Source organism: Periplaneta americana, chromosome 4, assembly GCF_040183065.1.
Source record: "Periplaneta americana isolate PAMFEO1 chromosome 4, P.americana_PAMFEO1_priV1, whole genome shotgun sequence".
NCBI classification, from domain to species: domain Eukaryota; kingdom Metazoa; phylum Arthropoda; class Insecta; order Blattodea; family Blattidae; genus Periplaneta; species Periplaneta americana.
The window spans coordinates 120,036,398-120,057,952 of record NC_091120.1 but is presented as its reverse complement, the minus strand read 5'-3'; the positions used below and the strand labels follow the sequence as shown (position 1 = coordinate 120,057,952).

The 21,555-nt window shown below is 33.5% G+C and overlaps 1 protein-coding gene across 4 annotated transcripts in view; it reads left to right on the top strand.

Moving 5' to 3' along the window:
- Positions 1-21,555, top strand: part of LOC138698155 (alpha-tocopherol transfer protein-like) — a 171,753-nt gene that overhangs the window by 99,998 nt on the left and 50,200 nt on the right. For 3 of the 4 annotated variants that reach the window (XM_069823899.1, XM_069823898.1, XM_069823896.1), the window contains 2 exons: positions 3,965-4,217; positions 4,848-4,958. In XM_069823899.1, the coding sequence (XP_069680000.1) occupies positions 3,965-4,217; positions 4,848-4,958 (364 nt within the window). The remainder of the gene's footprint in view (positions 1-3,964; positions 4,218-4,847; positions 4,959-21,555) is intronic. The other variant, XM_069823897.1, reaches the window with a different exon arrangement.

The following is a 21,555-nucleotide window of genomic DNA, read 5'->3' as shown; positions in this document are numbered from 1 at the left end:
TCGTTTCTATTCATGTCGTCGCAATGTCTATGTCTCTGCCCCATACAATTGCACACTCCACACAAAGCACTTCACTAGTCTCTTCCATAGTTATTTTTTCAGAAGTCCGCAGAAGATGCTCCTTTTTTCTATCAAAAGTTTCTTTGCCCATTGTTATCCTCCTTCCTGACTTCCTGGAAGCAGGTCATCTTACTGCTTATAGTACACCCCAAGTATTTGAAGCTGTCCACTTACTCCACTGCCTAATTTAGAATTCGCAAATTTACCTTCTTTATTTTTCTTCCTATGACCATGTCTTCGTTTTATTTGCATTTATCTTCATCGCATACTGCTTACAGCTGTCATTTAGCTCCAGTAGCATACCCCATAGTATCACCTCCTCTTCTGCTAATAACGCCATATCATCAGCAAACCTTATGCACATTATTCTTCTTTCTCCTACTGTCACTACTCCCATGTTCTGAAAACAGTTCTTTACTAAATCCCCCAAGTAGATGTTGAACAGTGTAGGTGATAAAGGCCATCCTTGATGTACTCCTCTCCCTATTCACTTCCTTCTGATATTTCATCTCCCATTATGACTTTGACTCGTTTCATTAAAAAGATTACTAAACAGCCTCCTCTCTTTCCAATCCACACTAATTTTTTTAGCATCCCCATCAGTTTATTCCAATTCACTTTGTCAAACGCCTTTTCTAGGTCCACAAATACTATGTAGGCCTACAATTTCTTTATTCTTCTCTAGGTATCTTTCGTCCATTGTTCTTAGCAGTGCAATTACACCTCTTGTACTTTTCCCTTTCTGAAGCCAAACAGTTCTTCTTCAATCTTAGAATATAAACGTCGATACAGTATTCGCAGGAGAATCTTCGCCGAGTGCGATATCAGGCTATAATCACAGTTTAATATATATAGTTGCGAAGCTTGGGATGTTTCTCGTGATAGTTGCTACCCGCTTGGAGCGCTGTGAGTACTAGGAACAATAGATTGTGTCACTGCCATCGAGATCTAATACAGGCCGTAAGACAGACCATGTAACTCGCTTAACCTGATCACGAAGGGCGGCGTTTCAACCATATAAATTAGTTGGAATGCATAAACAGTAACATATATTTCTCTAAAATGTAGTGTAATTGCATTAATAAAATTTAAAACAGTGATTATGAGACACTTCAGACATAAATCACTTGCGAGTTAATATGAAATATTATTTTTGGTGTGAAAATTACGTTGTTCGAATATGTAATACTTGCCTTTATTTTGATTAAATATTGCGAAATTCTTGTACATTTATTTATGCACGATTCAATAATTTTCAGTTGCACCGCACGGATATTTAGATATGTTTAAATTATAGGTTATGTTTACTCTCCCAGTTGCACCTACCTGTCTAATTTTAGTGGTCTCCAATGCCCTGCCATTCATATGGAAATATTATAGGTTATGTTTACTATATCTTATATTCCTAAATTTGCAATTATGCATTATAATTAAGCATAATGTCATGTATGATACTCCGCACATTCAATTTGTCTACATTTTAATAGGGTAAACTGGGGTCTGTTGGACAGTCGGGCATGTTGGACACTCGAGTGGGGCTACTTCCGTCATTGACTTCCAGCAGAATGTGGTACCCACAAGTGGCGAGGTAAACCGTTAAAGTACAGAGTGTCCAACATGCCCGACTGTCCAACAGATCCTAGTTTACCCTACTACAATTGAATATTGAATTATTGTATTTATCTACTACCTAAGAGACGAAGTAACAATCGTACGTACACTAATTTCATAGGAGTGGTATGATAAATTTTCTGGCTTTATTAAGGAAGGTAAATGTGCTATATTAAATCACATTATAAATTCTTTTTTATTAAACCTCAAAATAGCTTCCATTCTAAACTTAAAATGTTGATGCGAAAAGATTATGTTAACATGTAAAATTCTCTTCACATTAAAATAACACAGTTTTGTAATTATTTCTGCAACATAGGCTATTATACAACAAGAAGTAAAGGGAACTTATGGGCACATTACACTAAATAAAACTTAGCTATGATACGCAATAAAGTTATAATATAATAATTCACTGAGCTCGATACACTGAAATAGAAAACCCGAACATATGTTACGGCCTAGTCTAGATCGAAAAGGCATTGACTGTGCCGTATTTCGCATTGTTGTGAAAAGTTGTGTAAACTGTGAAATGTTCGTTATCGGTTGTAATAACTGTAAATGGCTAAAATACAATAATTTTAATAATAATAATAATAATAATAATAATAATAATAATAATAATAATAATAATAATAATAATAATAATAATAATAATATGGGACAAGGAGACGTTTGTAGCACTATAAATTCTAAGAAAAAGAGGTCAGAGTTATCCTTCTTCCCGAAGATCCAGGAAGGTGAGTTTATAAAATATAATACCGTAGGCTATATACTTTATGAAAATAATATTTATTATGTATTTCGTATTTCAATAGTGGAAGGAAGGTGTTAATTTTTCAAAAGAACACGATATCAAAAGTACAATACATTTTATCGTCTGCTAGGGAAAGAGTCTGTAATGAGGCGATAGTAGCGATCCTGGTGGCTAGCAACTATCTATGGATGCATATTTCAACTGTGTATGTTTGCATATTTAGTAAGTATTGAGCTTCGCAACTGTATATACTAAACTGTGCTATAATCCTGAACTCGTTTCATTTCTTGGCGTTATGTTTAAGCACATGTTACCTAGAATAAGTTCCACAAGCCCCTTGTCTCGGAATAATCGGAACTATTCATAGTAAGTAGGTACCAAGAGTGAAAATGTTATCATGACAGGCCAACATCTATTTTAAGGTAATTGCGGCATGAATGAGGCAATATTTTTGGTGCCCAGACGTTTAGTCCACAGACATTTCGTCCATAGAACAAAAATTTCCACACGACATTTCGTCCACGCAGCAATTATGGCCATACGACAATTTATCCATACACTTTTTATCTACACATTTTTCGTACATTTAACAATACGTCCACACTTTATATTACGTCCAAACACCAACATGTTTTTTTTATTTATAAGTTTCGAGTATTTCACTGTATTTTAAATAATATAAGTTCTGCAAGAAATTCGTTAATACATATTAATCACTCTCTTCACAAATTCAAGTTGTAACTTATCGCCCGTAAATAATGGAGGATGTCATCCTGCTCTTTCCACTCTTCATATTTACTGACAATTTTTTCAATCCATTCCTGAGTCAAAATATATTTCTTTTTAATCGGCGCTCGTACATTTCTATGCCCTGCTCTTAACTGTGTTTTCTAGTATTTTTTTTGTTACACGAATGATAATGTTACCTGTAATTTTGATGCTTCAAAATGGGTTTACCCCTAGTGGGATTTACAACCTGGAGGTCATTTTCGAATGTAGTGTAGACTAACTTTCCGAATTTAATAATGGGAACAGTTGCCGAGCAACATTATAGATAGAAAGTCTGTAAACTCTTATTATTATGTAGAAGGCAGACGAAAGTCATTTGGTTGAATGTTCCATGGATGAAATGTTTCATGGGTCACAGTATATTTGGTCAAATATTTTATGGACGAGATGTCTGTGGGTGAAATGTTTTATGGACGAAATGTCTGTATGTGTATTATGCGCGTGTATATTGTCTATTGCCTAATATCTGTTGTCACGTTGTCCATGGACGTAATGTATTGGACGAAACGTCCTTAAGATTATTTCGACATTATATTTGCATTGTTGTTTTTGGTCAACTATCCGAAGACAGATTTGAACCTCATAAATGACACCAATAAGACATCACTCATGAGGCAACTAAACCAAGAGATAACGAAGTAGGGTGGTCAATACATTTATTATTATTATTATTATTATTATTATTATTATTATTATTATTATTATTATTATTATTATTATATAATGCAGAATTCTGTATTGTTCCAGAAATTTAGCAGAACTACCCGTTAAGGACCCAAATGGTTACCATATTCTGTTTCATAGTCTGAAACAGACTGAGCCATCGAAGTACATTTTTGCCGATGCAGCCAGAGTATACCTAATGATGATTGATATTTGCATTAAACATGAAGGCCCATCACCAGGCATTGTACTCTTGTTTGACCTGACTGGAGTGAAGTTTGGACACTTAAGAAGATTGAGTTTGTCCCTCATACGCAAATTTCTTGTCTATCTCCAGGTAAGCATTTAAGAAAAGTAACCGGTTATTGAAATTATCGAAGTACAACAGTGTATACATTTTAAAGATGCATTTATGAATAGTAGATTGTGCATTTTACAATCTTCCCCTGTAATATTCTAAGAATTTTAATATCTCTATCGCAATTCCTAAACTAAACAACAAGGATTAATAAATGTAGAAGTACAGGTAGTAAACGTTCAATAAGTGGCATATCCTAAAAATTGTTAAATATATCATACTTAATTGTTTCCAGAGTGACGTCGTTTATTTTGAAATAAAAAGTCCTAACTGTAGTCACATGGTGTCCTGGTGAGAGAACGTTTTAGACCGTGTCAAAAATGCAGAACCATTCAAAGTTTGTAAGTTAAGTACCGGCTTCATCACCAGGAAAAGAAAGCTCTTTGTTAGATTTGTTACCAAGACCTGTTCTTTAATCATAGTAACGGATCCAACAGATAAGTTCCCATTTTCCTACCTTCCTAATGATGATGCGGAAATGTTGGGTGTTCCTGCATCTACTATAACAATGTACAAAAAAAAAAAAGTCCCGCACCACGTTTAACACCATCAGAGTTTGAAACCATAGGCCTACTACATGTTATATTTATCTATCGTTTTATTTTACAGGAAGGACTACCTGTACGCCTTAAGGCCATTCATATATTAAATGTGATGTCTATTATGGATTACATAATGTCTGTTATAAAGCCTTTTCTGAGTAAGGAACTCCTAAAATTGGTAAGATAATGATGTTAAGAGTTAAAATTAACTTATAAGTTAAGCTTATAAGAAATTTATCCATACATTCGCAGTGTCACTCAGTCTAAAGATGTTACTCTCTCTTTCCAGAGTAATCTTGAACCTTATATTTTTCACCCTCTGAATTTCCATTCTTCTTAACTTTTGTGATTTCATCTATGTATTGACAACACTAGTGAATTTTTAACACCAATGGATTCCTATTTGTAATCCGTTTAATAGTCTCATCGTTCTTTATTTGTAATTAATATTCCATGTTATGCCATTTTTCCCAAAATGTATTTCGTAATTTTCCCTTTTCTTTTTAAAAGTTTCATATCTATTTTACTAATCGTTAAATCTTTTCATTGTGTCTGAAATAATAATAATAATAATAATAATAATAATAATAATAATAATAATAATAATAATAATAATATTATTATTATTATTAATAATAATAATAATAATAATAATAATAATAATAATAAATATCTAAGATCCGGCCTAAATGGGACCAAGAGTGATTTGAATAACCGATAAATAGGCGTATTTTTAGAATTATGTCTTCGAAAATCAAATGCTGTATATGGTTAAGAATGATATCGAAAATACAAAAATCTTAATTTTTTAAACCACCGTATCAAAACATTAACCTTCATTACAGTTTCCTGAAAATTTTATTATCTTTATTTGCTTGCTGTAACTTATTTTCTTCCTCTATTTTCATGCAATATTTCTCCGACTTTTATATCCCTGGTGTCAAATTACAAGTCATCTGAGGGTTTTGAAGGACGGCATCCACAAAATAAAAAGTATGTTTCTTATGAATTCAGGAATATGTGACTCTCTGGGTTGTAACTTTGGATATGTAGGGAACAACGTTCAACACATCTGGCTTTGTTTTCTTCAGTCAGATTTCTGAAGACACTTTTAATAACTTCAGATGGTGATGAATAATTTTTATGATCCTACCAATACTGATATTAGCTTATTTTTTTGGTTTTCCTGAATAAGCTTTGTTCGTTGACAGAATTCGCGGTAAAAAGGCATGAGTGAAAAAAATTGGATTAAACACCTAGGAATCGCGATATATGACAAGTTAGAAACTATAGCGTGCCCATCTTTAAATTATCACTCGAAGACCAAAACGAGGCAAACCGTTTTCATGGTACTGTGCTATGAGTCTTGCGCACTGAGCAACTTAATTTTGTATTGTATTGTATTGTATTTATTAACATTCCATGGTATTCATACATGCTTACAGCTAGAATATGGAACAAGTCAAAAAACTTAATACTATTATCTTAATTTATAGTCACATTCTAGATGAAATATATACAGACGAGATTTACAATATAGTCTACTAGTAAAACACATAGTTTTAGTAACTTATCAATTTCATGAAGTGTTATTGAATGTCATGAATTCACCTACAGAATAGAAGGCGTGAGAAATTAGGTACTTCTTTAATTTGGCCCTAAATAATTTTATGTTTTGAGTTTCATTTTTTATATCGATAGGGAGGCTATTAAAAAGTTTTACTGCCATATAACGCACTCCTTTTTGACAGCACGATAGACTTGCCGATGGAGTATGAAAGTCTTTTTTTGACGTGTATTTATGCTATGAACTGTTAAATTAGTTACAAAGTTTTCACGATTACATACGAGGAAGACTATTAATGAAAAGATATACTGACAAGCCATGGTCATTATTTGTAGTTTTTTTTTAAATAGTCCTACATGACTCCCTAGATTTCGCACCTACTATTATTCTAATTACTCTTTTTTGTAATAGAAATATATTGTTACTATCTGTGGAATTTCCCCAGAATATTATTCCAAAACTCATTACCGAGTGGAAGTATGCAAAGCAAATTGTTTTTAAGGCATTGATATTTACTATCTTTTGCATAGATCTAATAGCAAAACAAGCTGAATTTAGTTTGGGGGTAATTTCTTTAATATGATTTTTCCAATTTAACACATTATCGATTTTTAAGCCACGAAATTCGGTTGTTGTTGTTTCTAATAGGGATCTATTGTTAAATATTGCGCTAGAAATTTGCGACGTTGAATTTGGACAGGATTTAAATTGAATTATGTTAGTTTTGTTACAATTAATACTAATTTATTGACTGACAAGCAGTCACATATTTTGAAGAGAATTTCCTCTGTTGACTGTTAAATTAGTCTCAGTCTAAAGATGTTACTCTCTCTTTCCAGAGTAATCTTGAACCTTATATTTTTCACCTTATTGCCCAACAGCATAAATTGAGTAATATAATTTAATAGAAAAACGAGGATTTAACATAGGAAATTAAATTATTTGTAAATACTTTCTTCTCTGAATGTTTCACTGGAAAATTTTATAAGGAGATATATTACTTACTTACTTACAAATGGCTTTTAAGGAACCCGCAGGTTCATTGCCGCCCTTACATAAGCCCGCCATCAGTCCCTATCCTGTGTGCAAGATTAATCCAGTCTCTATCATCATATCCCACTTCCCTCAAATCCATTTTAATATTATCCTCCCATCTACGTCTCGGCCTCCCCAAAGGTCTTTTTCCCTCCGGTCTCCCAACTAACACTCTATATGCATTTCTGGATTCGCCCATACGTGCTACATGCTCTGCCCATCTCAAACGTCTGGATTTAATGTTCCTAATTATGTCAGGTGAAGAATACAATGCGTGCAGTTCTGCGTTGTGTAACTTTCTCCATTTTCCTGTAACTTCATCCCGCTTAGCCCCAAATATTTTCCTAGGCACCTTATTCTCAAACACCCTTAACCTATGTTCCCCTCTAAGAGTGAGAGATATATTAAAGGACTAAAAATACATCGAAATGCTATAACAACTATTCTATTTTCATAAGTTCTGAGATTTTAAATACATTACTTGAAAATCTAACTTCATTTGCTTTATTTAACATTTTATTTAGGCTATATTTTTTATGGAGAGTTGCAGAATGAAATAGATACAGTAAATAAAAATCATTAGGGCCTACATCGTATAAGCTGGAGATTCCAACGCTAAAATTGGCAATAAATCTCCGTTCCATTACTCTTTCATCGTATGATAACGCAGAATATCTGCATGGAAATATCATATGTACTTCGGTACATTAAAATAATATATATGATATGCGTAAATCACTTCGTGATTTAAGACGGCGCTTATTCCGTCGGATTCCGGCCAACTAGTCACTCATAACGAGTGCACCTCAGCACATGTGTGGACTTCGGTCCTACGTTCATAGACATCTATGACGTAGTGCAGAGGGCGGCCATAGAGAGAACCCAAGAGTTGGAACTTAAACTGAGACAATTCTGTCCGACACCGGGATGGGTATCCGTGTGGCTTAGTGGATAAAGCATCAGCACGTAGAGCTGAAAACTCGGTTTCAAATCCCGGTGCCGGAGAGAACTTTTCTCCGTTCCATTACTTTTCATCGAATAAATAAGTAGTCTACGTGGTTGTATTGGTACAAATGGTGAACAAGTTATAAACCAAAATGGAAGGATTCTTAATAGATTTTGTAACAATTAATGATCTTACTGTAACCAATATTTTTTCCCGATATAATAGCCTAATGATAAAACTGACAAAATAATTATAGCTGTTTGTGATGAAAATATTGACTCTATTCAAATGAAAGAATTAGAAGGAGCTACTAGTAGAAATAAAAATATAAAATCCCCAGGAAGTGATGGATTGGGCATAGACTTATTTAAATATGCCCCAACTACATTTTAGGAGAGATTTCTGGACTTTAATAATATCTGGTGAAAATTTGGACATATTCCAGAGAAATGGAAAGATGCATTAATTGTATCTATCTTTAAAAAAATACGATAAAAACTGCAATAACTATAGGGGAATTAGCCTCTTCAACTCAGGCTATAAGATATATGGAAAAATTATTGCACAAATAATGAATAAAATTATAGGGTCTATATCATTATTATCGGAAGAATATAGTGGATTACGGAAAAATATATCTTATATTAATAATGTTTTCACTTTAGCATAGATAACTGAAAAAAACATGTTGTATTTAATATACAGACTTTCATTGGTTATGAGTAGACATCGGATTTTTAGGCACTAAAAATTGCAGTTTTAGGCGCCTAAAATAAGCTCAAAATTTGTAAAATTAGGCTCTATTTTAATGAAAATAGGCATTTTAGGCACATCAAGGTATCATACTTATTTCTTTCACTGAAATTTTTAGTTATACACTAAAATACGCACAAAAAAGTTTGTTTAAACATTAAAAAAGAATACTATATTATATTTATAAACAGAGCTGCACAAATTTAATATATTGAAACTAATGAAATAATGATTATTGATATCAAGATTACTCATTTTAAGTTATTGAAATTCAGTTCCATGCTCAGACTTTATTATAATTATCTGCACAGTACACCACCAGAATTTTTTCTAAATTCTCCACAGTTAACCTTTGCCTTTTGTCACTGAGAATCATTTTGAAAGCAGAAAAACTTCTTTCAACCGAAACTGATGTGAGAGGCGCAAATTTTAAATTAGGTACAATAGAAACATCAATACTTACTGGAACATTTACACTTTCCCCCGATATCACTCTTGATACTTTTTCCAACAATGAAAATCCTACATTCTTATTTAATACGTTGTCCCACTTATTTTTAACTTTTTTCCCAGTTTCGCCCAAAGCAGAATGTATGTTCACTTGAGCTTCCTTTACTATTGCTATTTGGCTACAAAGAGATTGTTTTTCACGTTCTAATTGTTCAATGCTTGCAGGTATGAAAGAAAAGTTTGATGTTATGTAGGCAATATCGTTTTTCACTCGTGAGTCATTCAGACAATCTTTCACTGCTTTCACACACGCTGCACTATCAGTTTCAGGTAATTTATCAATAACTGTGACCACTTCTTTAAAATACTTAGAATAATACACCACTGACTGAATCCAGGTTCCCCATCGTGTAACAACCGGCTGAGGTGAGAGTGGGATATCTGGAAAGTTCTCTCTGAATATTGAAATCCTGGATGGGGCTTTACAAAAACATTTTTTTTGTGTTAGAAATAAACGAATTGACAAGAGGAAATTCATTCCGGATTGTTTCAGAAACCCTGTGAAGGCCATGTGCTAGACAGGTTACATGCGTGAGGTTAGGATAAAATGTTTTAAGTGGAGCTGCAGCAACCATGTATGAGGCAGCATCAGTACAAAACAACAGAACTTTAGAATCGTCTATATTACCTGAGTATAAAGACTGTAGGCCTTTATTTACAAAATAAGCAATGGCTTGGCTATTCACTTTCGAAAGTTCCTTAACACATACGAAGTGTGGAATCGAAGGTCCATCAGGACTAAGTTTTCCTATTACCATATTTGCTATATACCTATTCATAGGATCTGAGGTTTCATCCACAGAGACCCATATGTAAGAATCACCTATATCCTCCCGAATGGAAGCTAAAGTTTCATTGTATATTCTGTCTAAGTAATTTTTTCTTAGGGTCGACTCAGATGGGATATTTTGTTTGCAGCATTTTTGTAAAAACTGTCTTAAAACCGGATTTTCAATTGCATTCCAGGGAATGTTAGCAGCAACAAACGCTCTGGTTAAATCAGCATAGAAATTGCTGCTGAGATTGGATGAAGTAGGCTGTGTTAGTAAAGTTTGTTGCAGTTGATTTTTCTGCTGAGCTTTAGCCTTATGAGCCGCTCCTTGCACATGCTGCTTTAGGTGGCACTTCTTTTCTTACGAAATCTAAAAATGTAAAGTAAACTGAATTAAAATAAAATCCTAATTGTTGTATTGCCGTATTTCTATCACAAAGTTAGTGGGTTCGAACAATCAAAATTTTAATGACCTGCAAATACTTTAACTATCGGAATTTAAAAGGTTAAAGTGTAGTGGTCTTAAAAAGAATTATACCTCAGGATAGCTCAGTCAATGTATAAATATTATAGGCCTACTCATTAAAATTAATAGAATTTATATATTTCAACTATTGTTACATACCTGTTTGCTACAAATCTTGCAGAATATTATTTCTCCATCATAAGTGAATTCTGAATATTCTGTTAGCCATTGCCGGATCAATGTAGATTTTGCACTTATATTTTTCGGTATTATCGCGTTAAACTTCACAGGAAAACGTCCTACCGCTCAAAACTTCTCAACACAAATAAGGTGAGGGAAAGAGCAACTGTTAACGAGCATTCAAATGAACCGTTGTTATTGAGATTCAATGGGACAAAAATACAAAGTTCCACTTATTGTTGCATTTCCTGGTAGTGTTAACACTAGGAGGGCCATTCTTTTAAATATTTTGTAACGGTTTACCCTACTAATTCGCAGTTTTACGACTTTTCATAAATATTTCAAAAACACTCTTTCTCCAAAAATTGTGATTTTATGACACTCTGAAGGGCAGTACAGCTAATAGGTTTCAGACCGAAAACAGTCATTTTTATAGTATAGTATATCTCTGAATCGGTAGCAGCACATGTTGTGATTGTTGCCTGCTTCAAAACTAAGGTTGGTTCTTTGTCGGCATTTATGCCTCCAAACATGTTAAATTCGGTGAAATCTATTGCGAGTGTCGTGAGATTCAAAACATTTTGTTTCCTTTATCAATGGTTTCACGGCCGGTGTGAAGCAAACTTTCCACTTTTTAAATGCCTTAAATTTCGCAGTGAATGCATGTATAAATTATAAAAAGTAGGAGTAAAATGCGAAACTTTACAGTGAGTTAGGCATTTTTAGGCGAATATTAACAAATTAGGCTCTAATAACCGTTTTAGGGCATTTTAGGGCACTATAAAACTCTTTGAATACCTTTCAATTTCCATGAAACACAAATATTAATAATTATTTTTACTTTTCTCCTAAAGAAACAAAATAGGCATTTGCCCTAGAATCCGATGTCTGGTTATGAGAAAGCATTTGATCAATTTGAATGAAAAAATTTTGGAACGTTCTTAAACATAAAGGAATGCCTAATAATTTAATAAGAATAGTGCAAAGTATGTATATAAATACAAAGATTAAAATGGGTTGTAACATAACTTCTGAAAAATACAAAGAAACCAATAAAGGGACAATGCAGGGATGCCTATTATCAGCCGTTCTGTTTAATTTATATATAGACGATGCCATTAGGAAATTACAGATAACTTTAAAAAGGAATTTTATAGTAAATAATATCTCCTTGAACACACTCTTATTCCCAGATCATCAGGTAGTAATGATCAGTTCAGAAGATAATTTGCAGAGAGCTATATTTTTATTAAATAATACTATAAAAGAATATAAAGCAAGTTAATGGTTTTGATTATTTAGGCTGTCATTTATCTCACACCTCGTTCACAGATGTTGAAAGTAAAATTTATAAATACCAGAAATTAATTGGTATTGTTAAAGTCAAAATAGAAACAATTTTTAAAATATTATAAAACAATAGCAGTTTCGATATTGTTATACGGTGCTGAAATATGGACTCTCATTAAAGCGCAACAGAAAAGATTGGAAGCTGCTGAGATGCGACTGTTTAGAGCAGTGGTCGTCAGCACTAGCTGAAATGTGCAAAGGATAAGCGGAGGCGTCCCGTGTGCCTCGTCGTGCAGCAGGAAGAGGTAGAGAGCATAACCCGCTAGCAGCTACGAGTGCACTATGGTGCACTGTGTTCTCCACGGGTAAGTGACGCTAGCCCCAGGGTGCTTTGTGCTGACGACCGCTGGTTTAGAGCATTGGCGGGGTATACAATACTAGACCACATTCGACAGAAATTACGAATGGAGTGTATAACTGTAACAATAATTGATAAATACCGACAAAATTGGCTGCATCATGTGAATAGGATGAGTAATGAAAGAAACCCGATAAGAGTATTGCAGTACAGACCGAACGGTAAGAGAACACCTGGACGACCAAGGAAACGCTGGGGAGACTAGTTGAGCCCTCGAAAGTGAACAGGTTAATAGGCTTAAACCTTGAAGTTATTGATGATGATTAACATTTTATATTTGTTACTTCTACAGTGAATTGTTTTCTTACTTCTATTTTATTCAACACCTAGTTTCATGGGGCTGTAGCAGAAATAACACAAAATTAACTAACATAGTTGATTAATTAAGTGAAACCTGTTCAAATCGGAAGCTGAATAAGTCGGAATCCTGTCTATTTCGGAACAATTTATTGGTCCTGGCGAAATTCATATTTATTATATATAATTTTTCCTGAATGAAACGGAAACTGTCCAACGCGGAAACGGAAACTGTCTGCTAATGTTCAAAACGGAAATGACATTTTGTACACACTATTTTAATGTAAACTATATTTTGAAACAGTGTGTAATTTCAAGGAATGTACAAAATATGTAGGTCACTAAGATAAAAACAAGTTTTCTTTGCAAAATTTTTGAGGGTGCGAAGGTGTGTTGGCCTGGCGGTCATACATTTAATTACTCTGTTGACTAGGTAAGCGAGTTCTTTCAAAGATTTTTAATGCTTCATACTCGTATATTGTCGTAGCTAAGAGAGGTAAAGTGCAGTGATTTCGTGGTAAAATAAAAGAAGTTGCGTAAAAGTGTGGCACTATTATTAAATGACGAAGTAAAAGTTATCGAGTTGTAGAAAAATAAGAAACGAAGTGTGTGGGAATTAATGTTAGTTCAGTTCTAGAAAACTGAGGTATGACAATTAAAAAAATAAAGACTCTATCATGAGTGAGTGCTTGCGGTCAATAATGGTGACATAAAAAGGAAACAGAAAACTGACAGTTTTATGGAAATAAATAAAGTGTTGTGGGAGTGGGTTCTTCATCACCTTCTAAAAACCATGACAATTTCCGGACCTCTTCAGCAAAGTAAACCCTTGAACTGGAAAGGAAATTAGATAAACCAGAATTCAATGTTTCTAATGGATGGTTCCTAGTCTAATTAAATAATGTGCAGTGATATATTATTAGATATTGAATTTAGTGTGATTAGTAGTCTAAATTTTAATAGAGTTTAAAGAGTGAGTTACGATAACATTAAATTTATAGACCTACAAAAAATGAGATTTTCATCAAATTGATTCACCATCGGAATAAGCGACAGAAAACTAATTTAATGTGAATAGCGTTGTACAGAATATTTTATACTTATTGTAGTTTGAGGCAGACCACTTTGTTTCTCATTTACACAAATGATAAAATATTCTATTTTAACTTCATCTGAATAATACGGAAACCTGTCAACAACGGAAAAAATTAGGACCTTATCACTTCCCTCTTTTAACAGGTTTCAATGTATTTGTAAATATTTTCTTCCCTGTTTGTTCCATAAAAAAATTGAATAAGGAGAAATGTTAATGGACTAAAAATTCATCGCAGTGATCCAGAAACTATTCCATTTTCGTAACAGATTAAGACATTTTAAATACATTATTCTAAAATGTAATTTAATTTGCTTTATTTAACATTTTATTTGTTTCTTCTAAAACCAAGTGTTTTTTACTTCTGTGGTTCATGAGGTCATGTCAACAAAATTAAAAAAACATAGTTGACACATTAGAAAAGGCAAAATTCAGAAAATTCATTCAATGGGTAGGCCTACCTATTAAAAGTCCAGAAGAAGTTGTTAGTAAACTTACATTACATTAGAAATTATTTGCGTGAGTAAGCGTTTTATTTGCAGGTAATTTTTATGAGCCCTAAATTCATTGTATAAAAACCATAAACGATGTAACTAGAGGACTTTAAGATAAAGGAAATGTAAATGCACCATGCAAGTATGAAAAAATTGCTAGGACGAAAATAATGAAAATGCTGAAGTTGTAATACAGTTATAGAAAACAAGAACACATCACTAAGAAAAGTTGCAGTTCGACATAGGGATAAGTATGTAATCAAACTGCTTGGCGTATTCTTTTAAGAACAAGAATTTGAAGTCCTTATAAGTACCACAAGATTCCAAAACAAGGAGAAGAATACTGTTACTGCAGATGAAGTTTTGTGAAAAAATGATGGAACTTTGTAACAACAATATAAACATTATCTCCACAATTCTTTTCTCGGACGAAGCTTGCTTTTCTGTTACTGCAGATGAAGTTTTGTGAAACAATGATGGAACTCTGTAAGAACAATATATACATTATCTCCACAATTCTCTTCTCGGACGAAGCTTGCTTTTCAACGCGTGGTGTTCCTAACCATCAGAATTTCAGATATTAGATTACTGAGATTGAGCATTCAATTGTCCCAGTGAGAAGTCGGTACAGACAATCGCTACGAAAATACCTACATCATGTCCGAAAAAATCAAATAATGTGAACGAGTCCATTTCTATACACAAGGCTAGTCCTGCTATGTTCGAACATGAGAGAGGTAACCAATATATATTACAAAATTCATTTTATTCCATATTAAAAACTAATAGCAAGATCTGTGCTAAAATCCTTTAGCTGTTAAAACAAGAAGGGGTGAGAGTGGAGGACAGCCAATAGTTTCATAAAAAGACCGAACAAACATGATAGGCTCCTTTTGAAAAGCGAACATCTGCGAATATCGAACTTCGCCATACTCGACAAACTTGAACCGAACATAGCGCATGTAATGCTCGACGCTAGTACGCTTAATATACATAGTCTACTTGAAAGAGTTTATTTTAATCCATGTGGGGGTTGTTTTCTGTCTAAATTGTGTTTGTTCACTTTTGTACTGTATCATACCACAGGATATCTGCCCATTCGTAATGTAATAAATAATTCATTCGCTCATATTTTAAAATATAATGTTATTCAGTTGTGCTTTGACATTGATACGAAATAGACTCGTACATAATACATTCGTAACAATAGAAAGTTAATAATATAAGACTGACATTACTCATACAAAAGTTGATAAATAACAATATTAGGCCTAACATTTGCGGTATATCCTCATGTATTTAAATATACTACAGTATACCAGTTAATTAATTGTCTGTGGCTCAAAAAAGTAATTTCCGTGCCCTCTTAATAATAATAATAATAATAATAATAATAATAATAATAATAATAATAATAATAATATCATTATTATTATTATCATTATTATTATTATTATCATTATTATTATTATTATTATTATTATTATTATTATTATTATTATTATTATTATTATTATTATTATTATTGGAGAATTGACTGTTACTCATAATTTACTTCATTTCATTTACACACTTAAGTCTTAGCAACAAACGTGTTTATTTAACGTGATTTCATTACCCTAATTCCTGTACAGACGTTACACACAGTCATAGGGATTTCCTCAACTCCCTTCACACATTTTCTTTCATAATGTTGTCATTAATTTTAACCCTTCAGTACTCGTGTGGGCGACACCTGTCAACCAGAGTGTTTCTTTTCACTGTTGTATTTTTTATTAAGGGTTTACAACCGTGAGGCTTTAGTTACCTTCAAAACCAAGCCCACATAATAACATTCTTTAGTTTCAGTCTTGAAGTTGCTCATATAACTTGTGTAGGTAAGGTTTCATTCTTCTGGGTGACATATTGTCAACCATGCAACTTTTTACGTTACGGTTTCTGCAAAGTTTCGGTAAGTATTCTTATCACCTTTGTGAGTTATATACTATAACTTTGGGGATAGTTTATTCTACTGAACTTCGAAGGATTGGAGATCTACGTTTATCAAATTCCTTCAGAGATTAGAAGGCGTTCCCAAGTATTACTGGGAATTCAAGAATCCGCTACGTCAGCCCCAGAACAAAGGAATGGATCCAGGGGCAGTTGTTATCAGTTTGGTAGGTCTCGAGATAAAACAACTGAGAATGGTGTGTGAAATGTTCAAAACAGACATGTGCCGACCATTTAAGGGATAACTTTGTAAATTTCTTATAAATAGCTACAAATTGTAAAGATATGTCTGCAGAAAGCACTCAGGTATAAAGACTTTTGAGGGATAATCCAAGGAAAATAGAACATTAGGACATATTTAGGTATTATTGTATACAAAGATTTTCACACCAAAGCAAGGATTATAAACGTGTTTCTAGTATTAATTTGTAGGTAAATGTAAAAAAGTATTTGAAATTTACAGATAAGTAATTTTCTATTAATTATAAATAAACTAATTCTGTTTAAAAACTACTTTTATATTTCTTTATAAAGAAACTGTGTATACTCCGTAGTAACAAATTTATGTAACTATTTATATTGAAAAGAATATTCAAATTAATTCTCTAAAGCAAGAATATAACTTGGTGACAGCTGTCCCCCATGCGACTAAATATGTTTCGAAAAAGTACGCGAGTACTGAAGGGTTAAGCTGTTCCTTTGATTACCTTTAATTAATTTTACTGATTATAAGTAGAATTTTCTGCCACGGATCCCTGAAATTTGAAGTGAAATACAACAGAAATAAAATAAAAAAAAAACAAATGTGAAATATGAAATAAAGCAAATGATGTTAAATACATTTTAGGATTCTATTTAATTCCTATGAACCTAAAAAGATAATAAAACAGTTGTTAGTGCATTTCGATATGATTTTATTCCCTTAACAATTTTCCTTATAAATTTTCTTGTGAAATATACAAGGGAGATGACAAGTACAAAATAACTGACTCTCCTGTTAATCCCTATGCATTGTGAACTTTGTTACACAAAGTATATTCCATTTGTTTTTTTCTACTAACTGTTGACAAACAAAGGACGGGCAATGAACCAATAAAAGTTTGTGCAAAAGACTAAGCGTAGCTCAAGAGGGTTATTATAGCCCTTTCTGTCTACCTACAATTTTATTCTTTTTCATTCATTCATAGTGTTCTGCCCAGGGACAAGTCTTTGACTTCAAATCCAAGATTTTCTAATTTTTCCTAATTTTCGCCTTAATCTTAGTCTCCGCAAATGATCCATGTATCTCTGGCAGAGGACTGCCGATCAAGTTGAACTTAAGTTAAACCAAGATTAACTTGTAGTTAAGGTATATGATACGAAGCAGAACGAAAAACTTCAGTTTTAACTCAACGTAAGGTTTATAATACCGGCCTTTAATGTCTATCATGTGATATAAATTCTGTCTGTTCATCATTCCTTCCAGCGCATCTTTCAGTAGACAGTTTCTTCTTAGCAAATGACCCAGTCAAGTTTTTCTTGGGAAAGATAAATGCGGTAGCTTCCTGTTGCTTTCCGCATATAATTCTTTCTTTCACATCTTAAAATATCCCAGAGAACTCCAGCGTAGAGAAGAGTGGATTCGAGTAATTAGGTTCTCCGGACTTTACAGAAATTCACCACAAGGGTTAAATATAAGTTATATCAGGCTTTTCGACCCGAACAGAGACCGGAAAATCCCAATGATAATCATTATGAATACCGTAAAAAGTATTTTAATCCAAGGAAGTAATAACATCCAAATTAATTTTCAATAACACAGGTAGAGCTGTCAAAAAAAAAAAGTGGCCGCACTCGTGAACAGCGAATATTTTCAAAGTCCACTTCGGGTCGCGGCGATGTTACACGTTGCATGTGCTTGTAGAAGCAATTCCGGAACTATGAAAGTGTTCCATATCTGCGCCTCGTAGACCAGCGGTAGAGTGCTTGTTCAATGATTCAAAGGTCGTGGGTTCGGGCCTTCTTTAAGTTTTCATTTTATTTTTTAATCGTTCTTTAGCGATGTAAATGATATTCAAATTATCATTTATATCCAGTTATCGTTCTTTATGGATATCACGTTATTTATATTTTGTTATCGTTCTTTAGAGATATGAATAAAATTCAGGTCATCATTTGTATTCTGTTATCGTATTATAACGATATGAATAATAATTATTATTGTATCTCCAATGGGGGTTAGCCCTATTTTACATATGTATGTTAGGGCTATAGTTTTATACACAAAAAAGATAAGCATAAAGAGAAATGGAAAAGAAAATTAAATTAGCTTACGCGATGTAAACAAAACATAAACAATCCGTAAATTAGGCATTGCGATTGCAAAACAAATATCAGGTATCAATTTGAAACATACAAAAACATTAACAACACACATACGTAACACTTCTATAACACAAATATGCAGCTTTCCGTACCATATATAATAAATTAATACACAATAGTCACACAAACACAATCAAACTATAATTACGACATTGCGACGACATCAAACATCCCATAACTGACTCACATACATAACAAATCAAGCATCCGTTACAACACATACACTTCAACATAGTAACCACACGTTTAAAAGTTACAAATTTGGCTCCAAGAAGAATGAATAGGACACTGTTACTAATTACTATTCTTCTACAATTTCTTAAATGCGTCTGTAATAAATCTGTGAAATTCCGATATGAATAATATTCACGTTTTTTATATTGTTATCATTCTTTAGCGATTTAAATAATATTCAAGTTATCATTTATATTCTGTTTTCCTTCATTAGCATTATAAAACAATATTCAAGTTATTTATATTGTTATTGTTCTTTTGCAATATATTAATTAAACAAACCGATATTTATCTTTTATATTCTGTTATCGTTCTTTAGTGATACTGTATAAATAACATTCAAGTTATTTATATTGTAATCGTTCTTTAGCGATATAAATAACATAAATTTAATATTAGGTTTGGAAAAATCCAGTTGCATAATACTGGTATTAGTTTTTTTTTTTTTTGTATTATTACATTATACTATCTTGAACCAGAATAAAATGAAAAGGAGTAACGAGGAATTGAACCTGAGAAGTTGACATCTAAATTCCGACGTTCGTCCGCTGAGCTACGAGAGCAAAAGTGTGGAAACATTTTCGGAAAAATTGGCCCAATCACACTCTAAGATTTTCTGATGATTCGTAGAAGCTAGTCCAGGATGCTGGGGGCAAAGGCTAATTGAGATTTCCCGGTCTCTGACCGGGTCAAACATCCTGATAGAATTAATATTTAACCCTTGCCGTGACTTTCGGTGAAGTCCGGAGGGCCCAATTAGTCAAATCCACTCTCCTCATCTCCACGCTTGGGCCCCCTGCAATTTAATAAGATGCGAAAGAGATAGTGGTGTATGGAAAGCAACGGGATGTTACCGCATTTAGGCCTATCCTTCCCAAGAAAACTGCAAACATGAACAAAGGAAGCTTTTAATAGAAGAAGAAGGATCTTCTGCGGACCTCTGGAAAAAGAACTAAGGAAGAGACTAGTGAAGTGCTTTGTGTGGAGTGTGGCATTGTATGGGGAAAGAACATGGACATTACGAAACGAATTGAAGAGAAACGAATTGAAGCGTTTGAAATGTGGATGTGGAGAAGAACGGTGCGTGTAAAGTGGACAGACAGAATAAGAAATAAAATTGTGTTTGAAAAAGTGAGTGAAGAAAGAATGATGCTGAAACTGATTAGAAAGAGAAAAAGGAATTTGTTGGGTCTCTGGTTGAAAAGAATAATAGACGACATTAGGATATGTGGATCATATGCGGAGACTAAGAGGAAGGCAGAAAATAGGAAAGATTGGAGATTGCTGGGTTTGCAATGAAAGACCTGTCCATGGACAGAACATTTATGTGTGTATGTTCAGAATGCCTGGATTATCGTGTCTAAGAACAGTCGCTATTTGCAAAGACTAGTCAATTCCATGCCCACTCGACTGCAAGATGATCGAGATAAGAGGAATATAGACTAAATATTGAATTGTGGGTTTTTGTTTTGTTTTTTGAACGCTTAATTGTTTGAATGTTTTAAGGCCGACGCCAGTAAATTTGTTATGTTTATGCCACGAAAGATATTTTATTGAGAATAAAATCTTTTTTCTTTCCATTTGCAGCCGCAATATCATAATGATAATGATAAAGTCATGGCATAATATATTAATGAACCTGATGTTAATTAATAAAATAATCATAAAAGAGAAAGGAGCCATTATGTCTAGTTTGTCTCTCTCAAAAACAGAACAAAAAAGGACATAAAAAGCACGAGGTTGTAGTCGAACGCAGGACCTCATGAATAAGAGGCCTGAACGCTACCATTATGCTATCGAATAACACACAGTATACTTCAATTATAACTGTAGATATCAGGCAACGTGATCCAACAACATGTAACATCGCCTGTCTCCGAATTGTAGCGAAGATACCCGAAGGGAACATTGTTTCAGGAGAGCGGCCACTTTTTCTTTTGACAGCTGTACATATGAAAATTCAAACCTTTGTGATTCATTCATTCATAATGTGCTGCCCTAGGACAGGTCTTTCACTGCAAACCCAGCATTCTCCAGTCTTTCCTATTTTCTACCTTCCTCTTTGTCTCCCCATATGATGCATAATATCTTACTGTCGTCTATCATCTGATATCTTCTTCTACCTCGAACTTTTCTCCCGTTCACCATTCCTTCCAGTGCATCCTTCAGTAGGCTGTTCCTCCTCAACCAGTGACCTAGTCAATTCCTTTTCCTCTTTCTGATCAGTTTCAGTATCTTTCTTTTTTCATCCACTCTTTCCAACACAGCTTCATTTCTTTCTCTGTCTGTCCATTTCACACACTCCATCCTTATCATATCCACATTTCAAATGCTTCTATTCGCTTCCCTTCAATGTTTCTGCCCCAT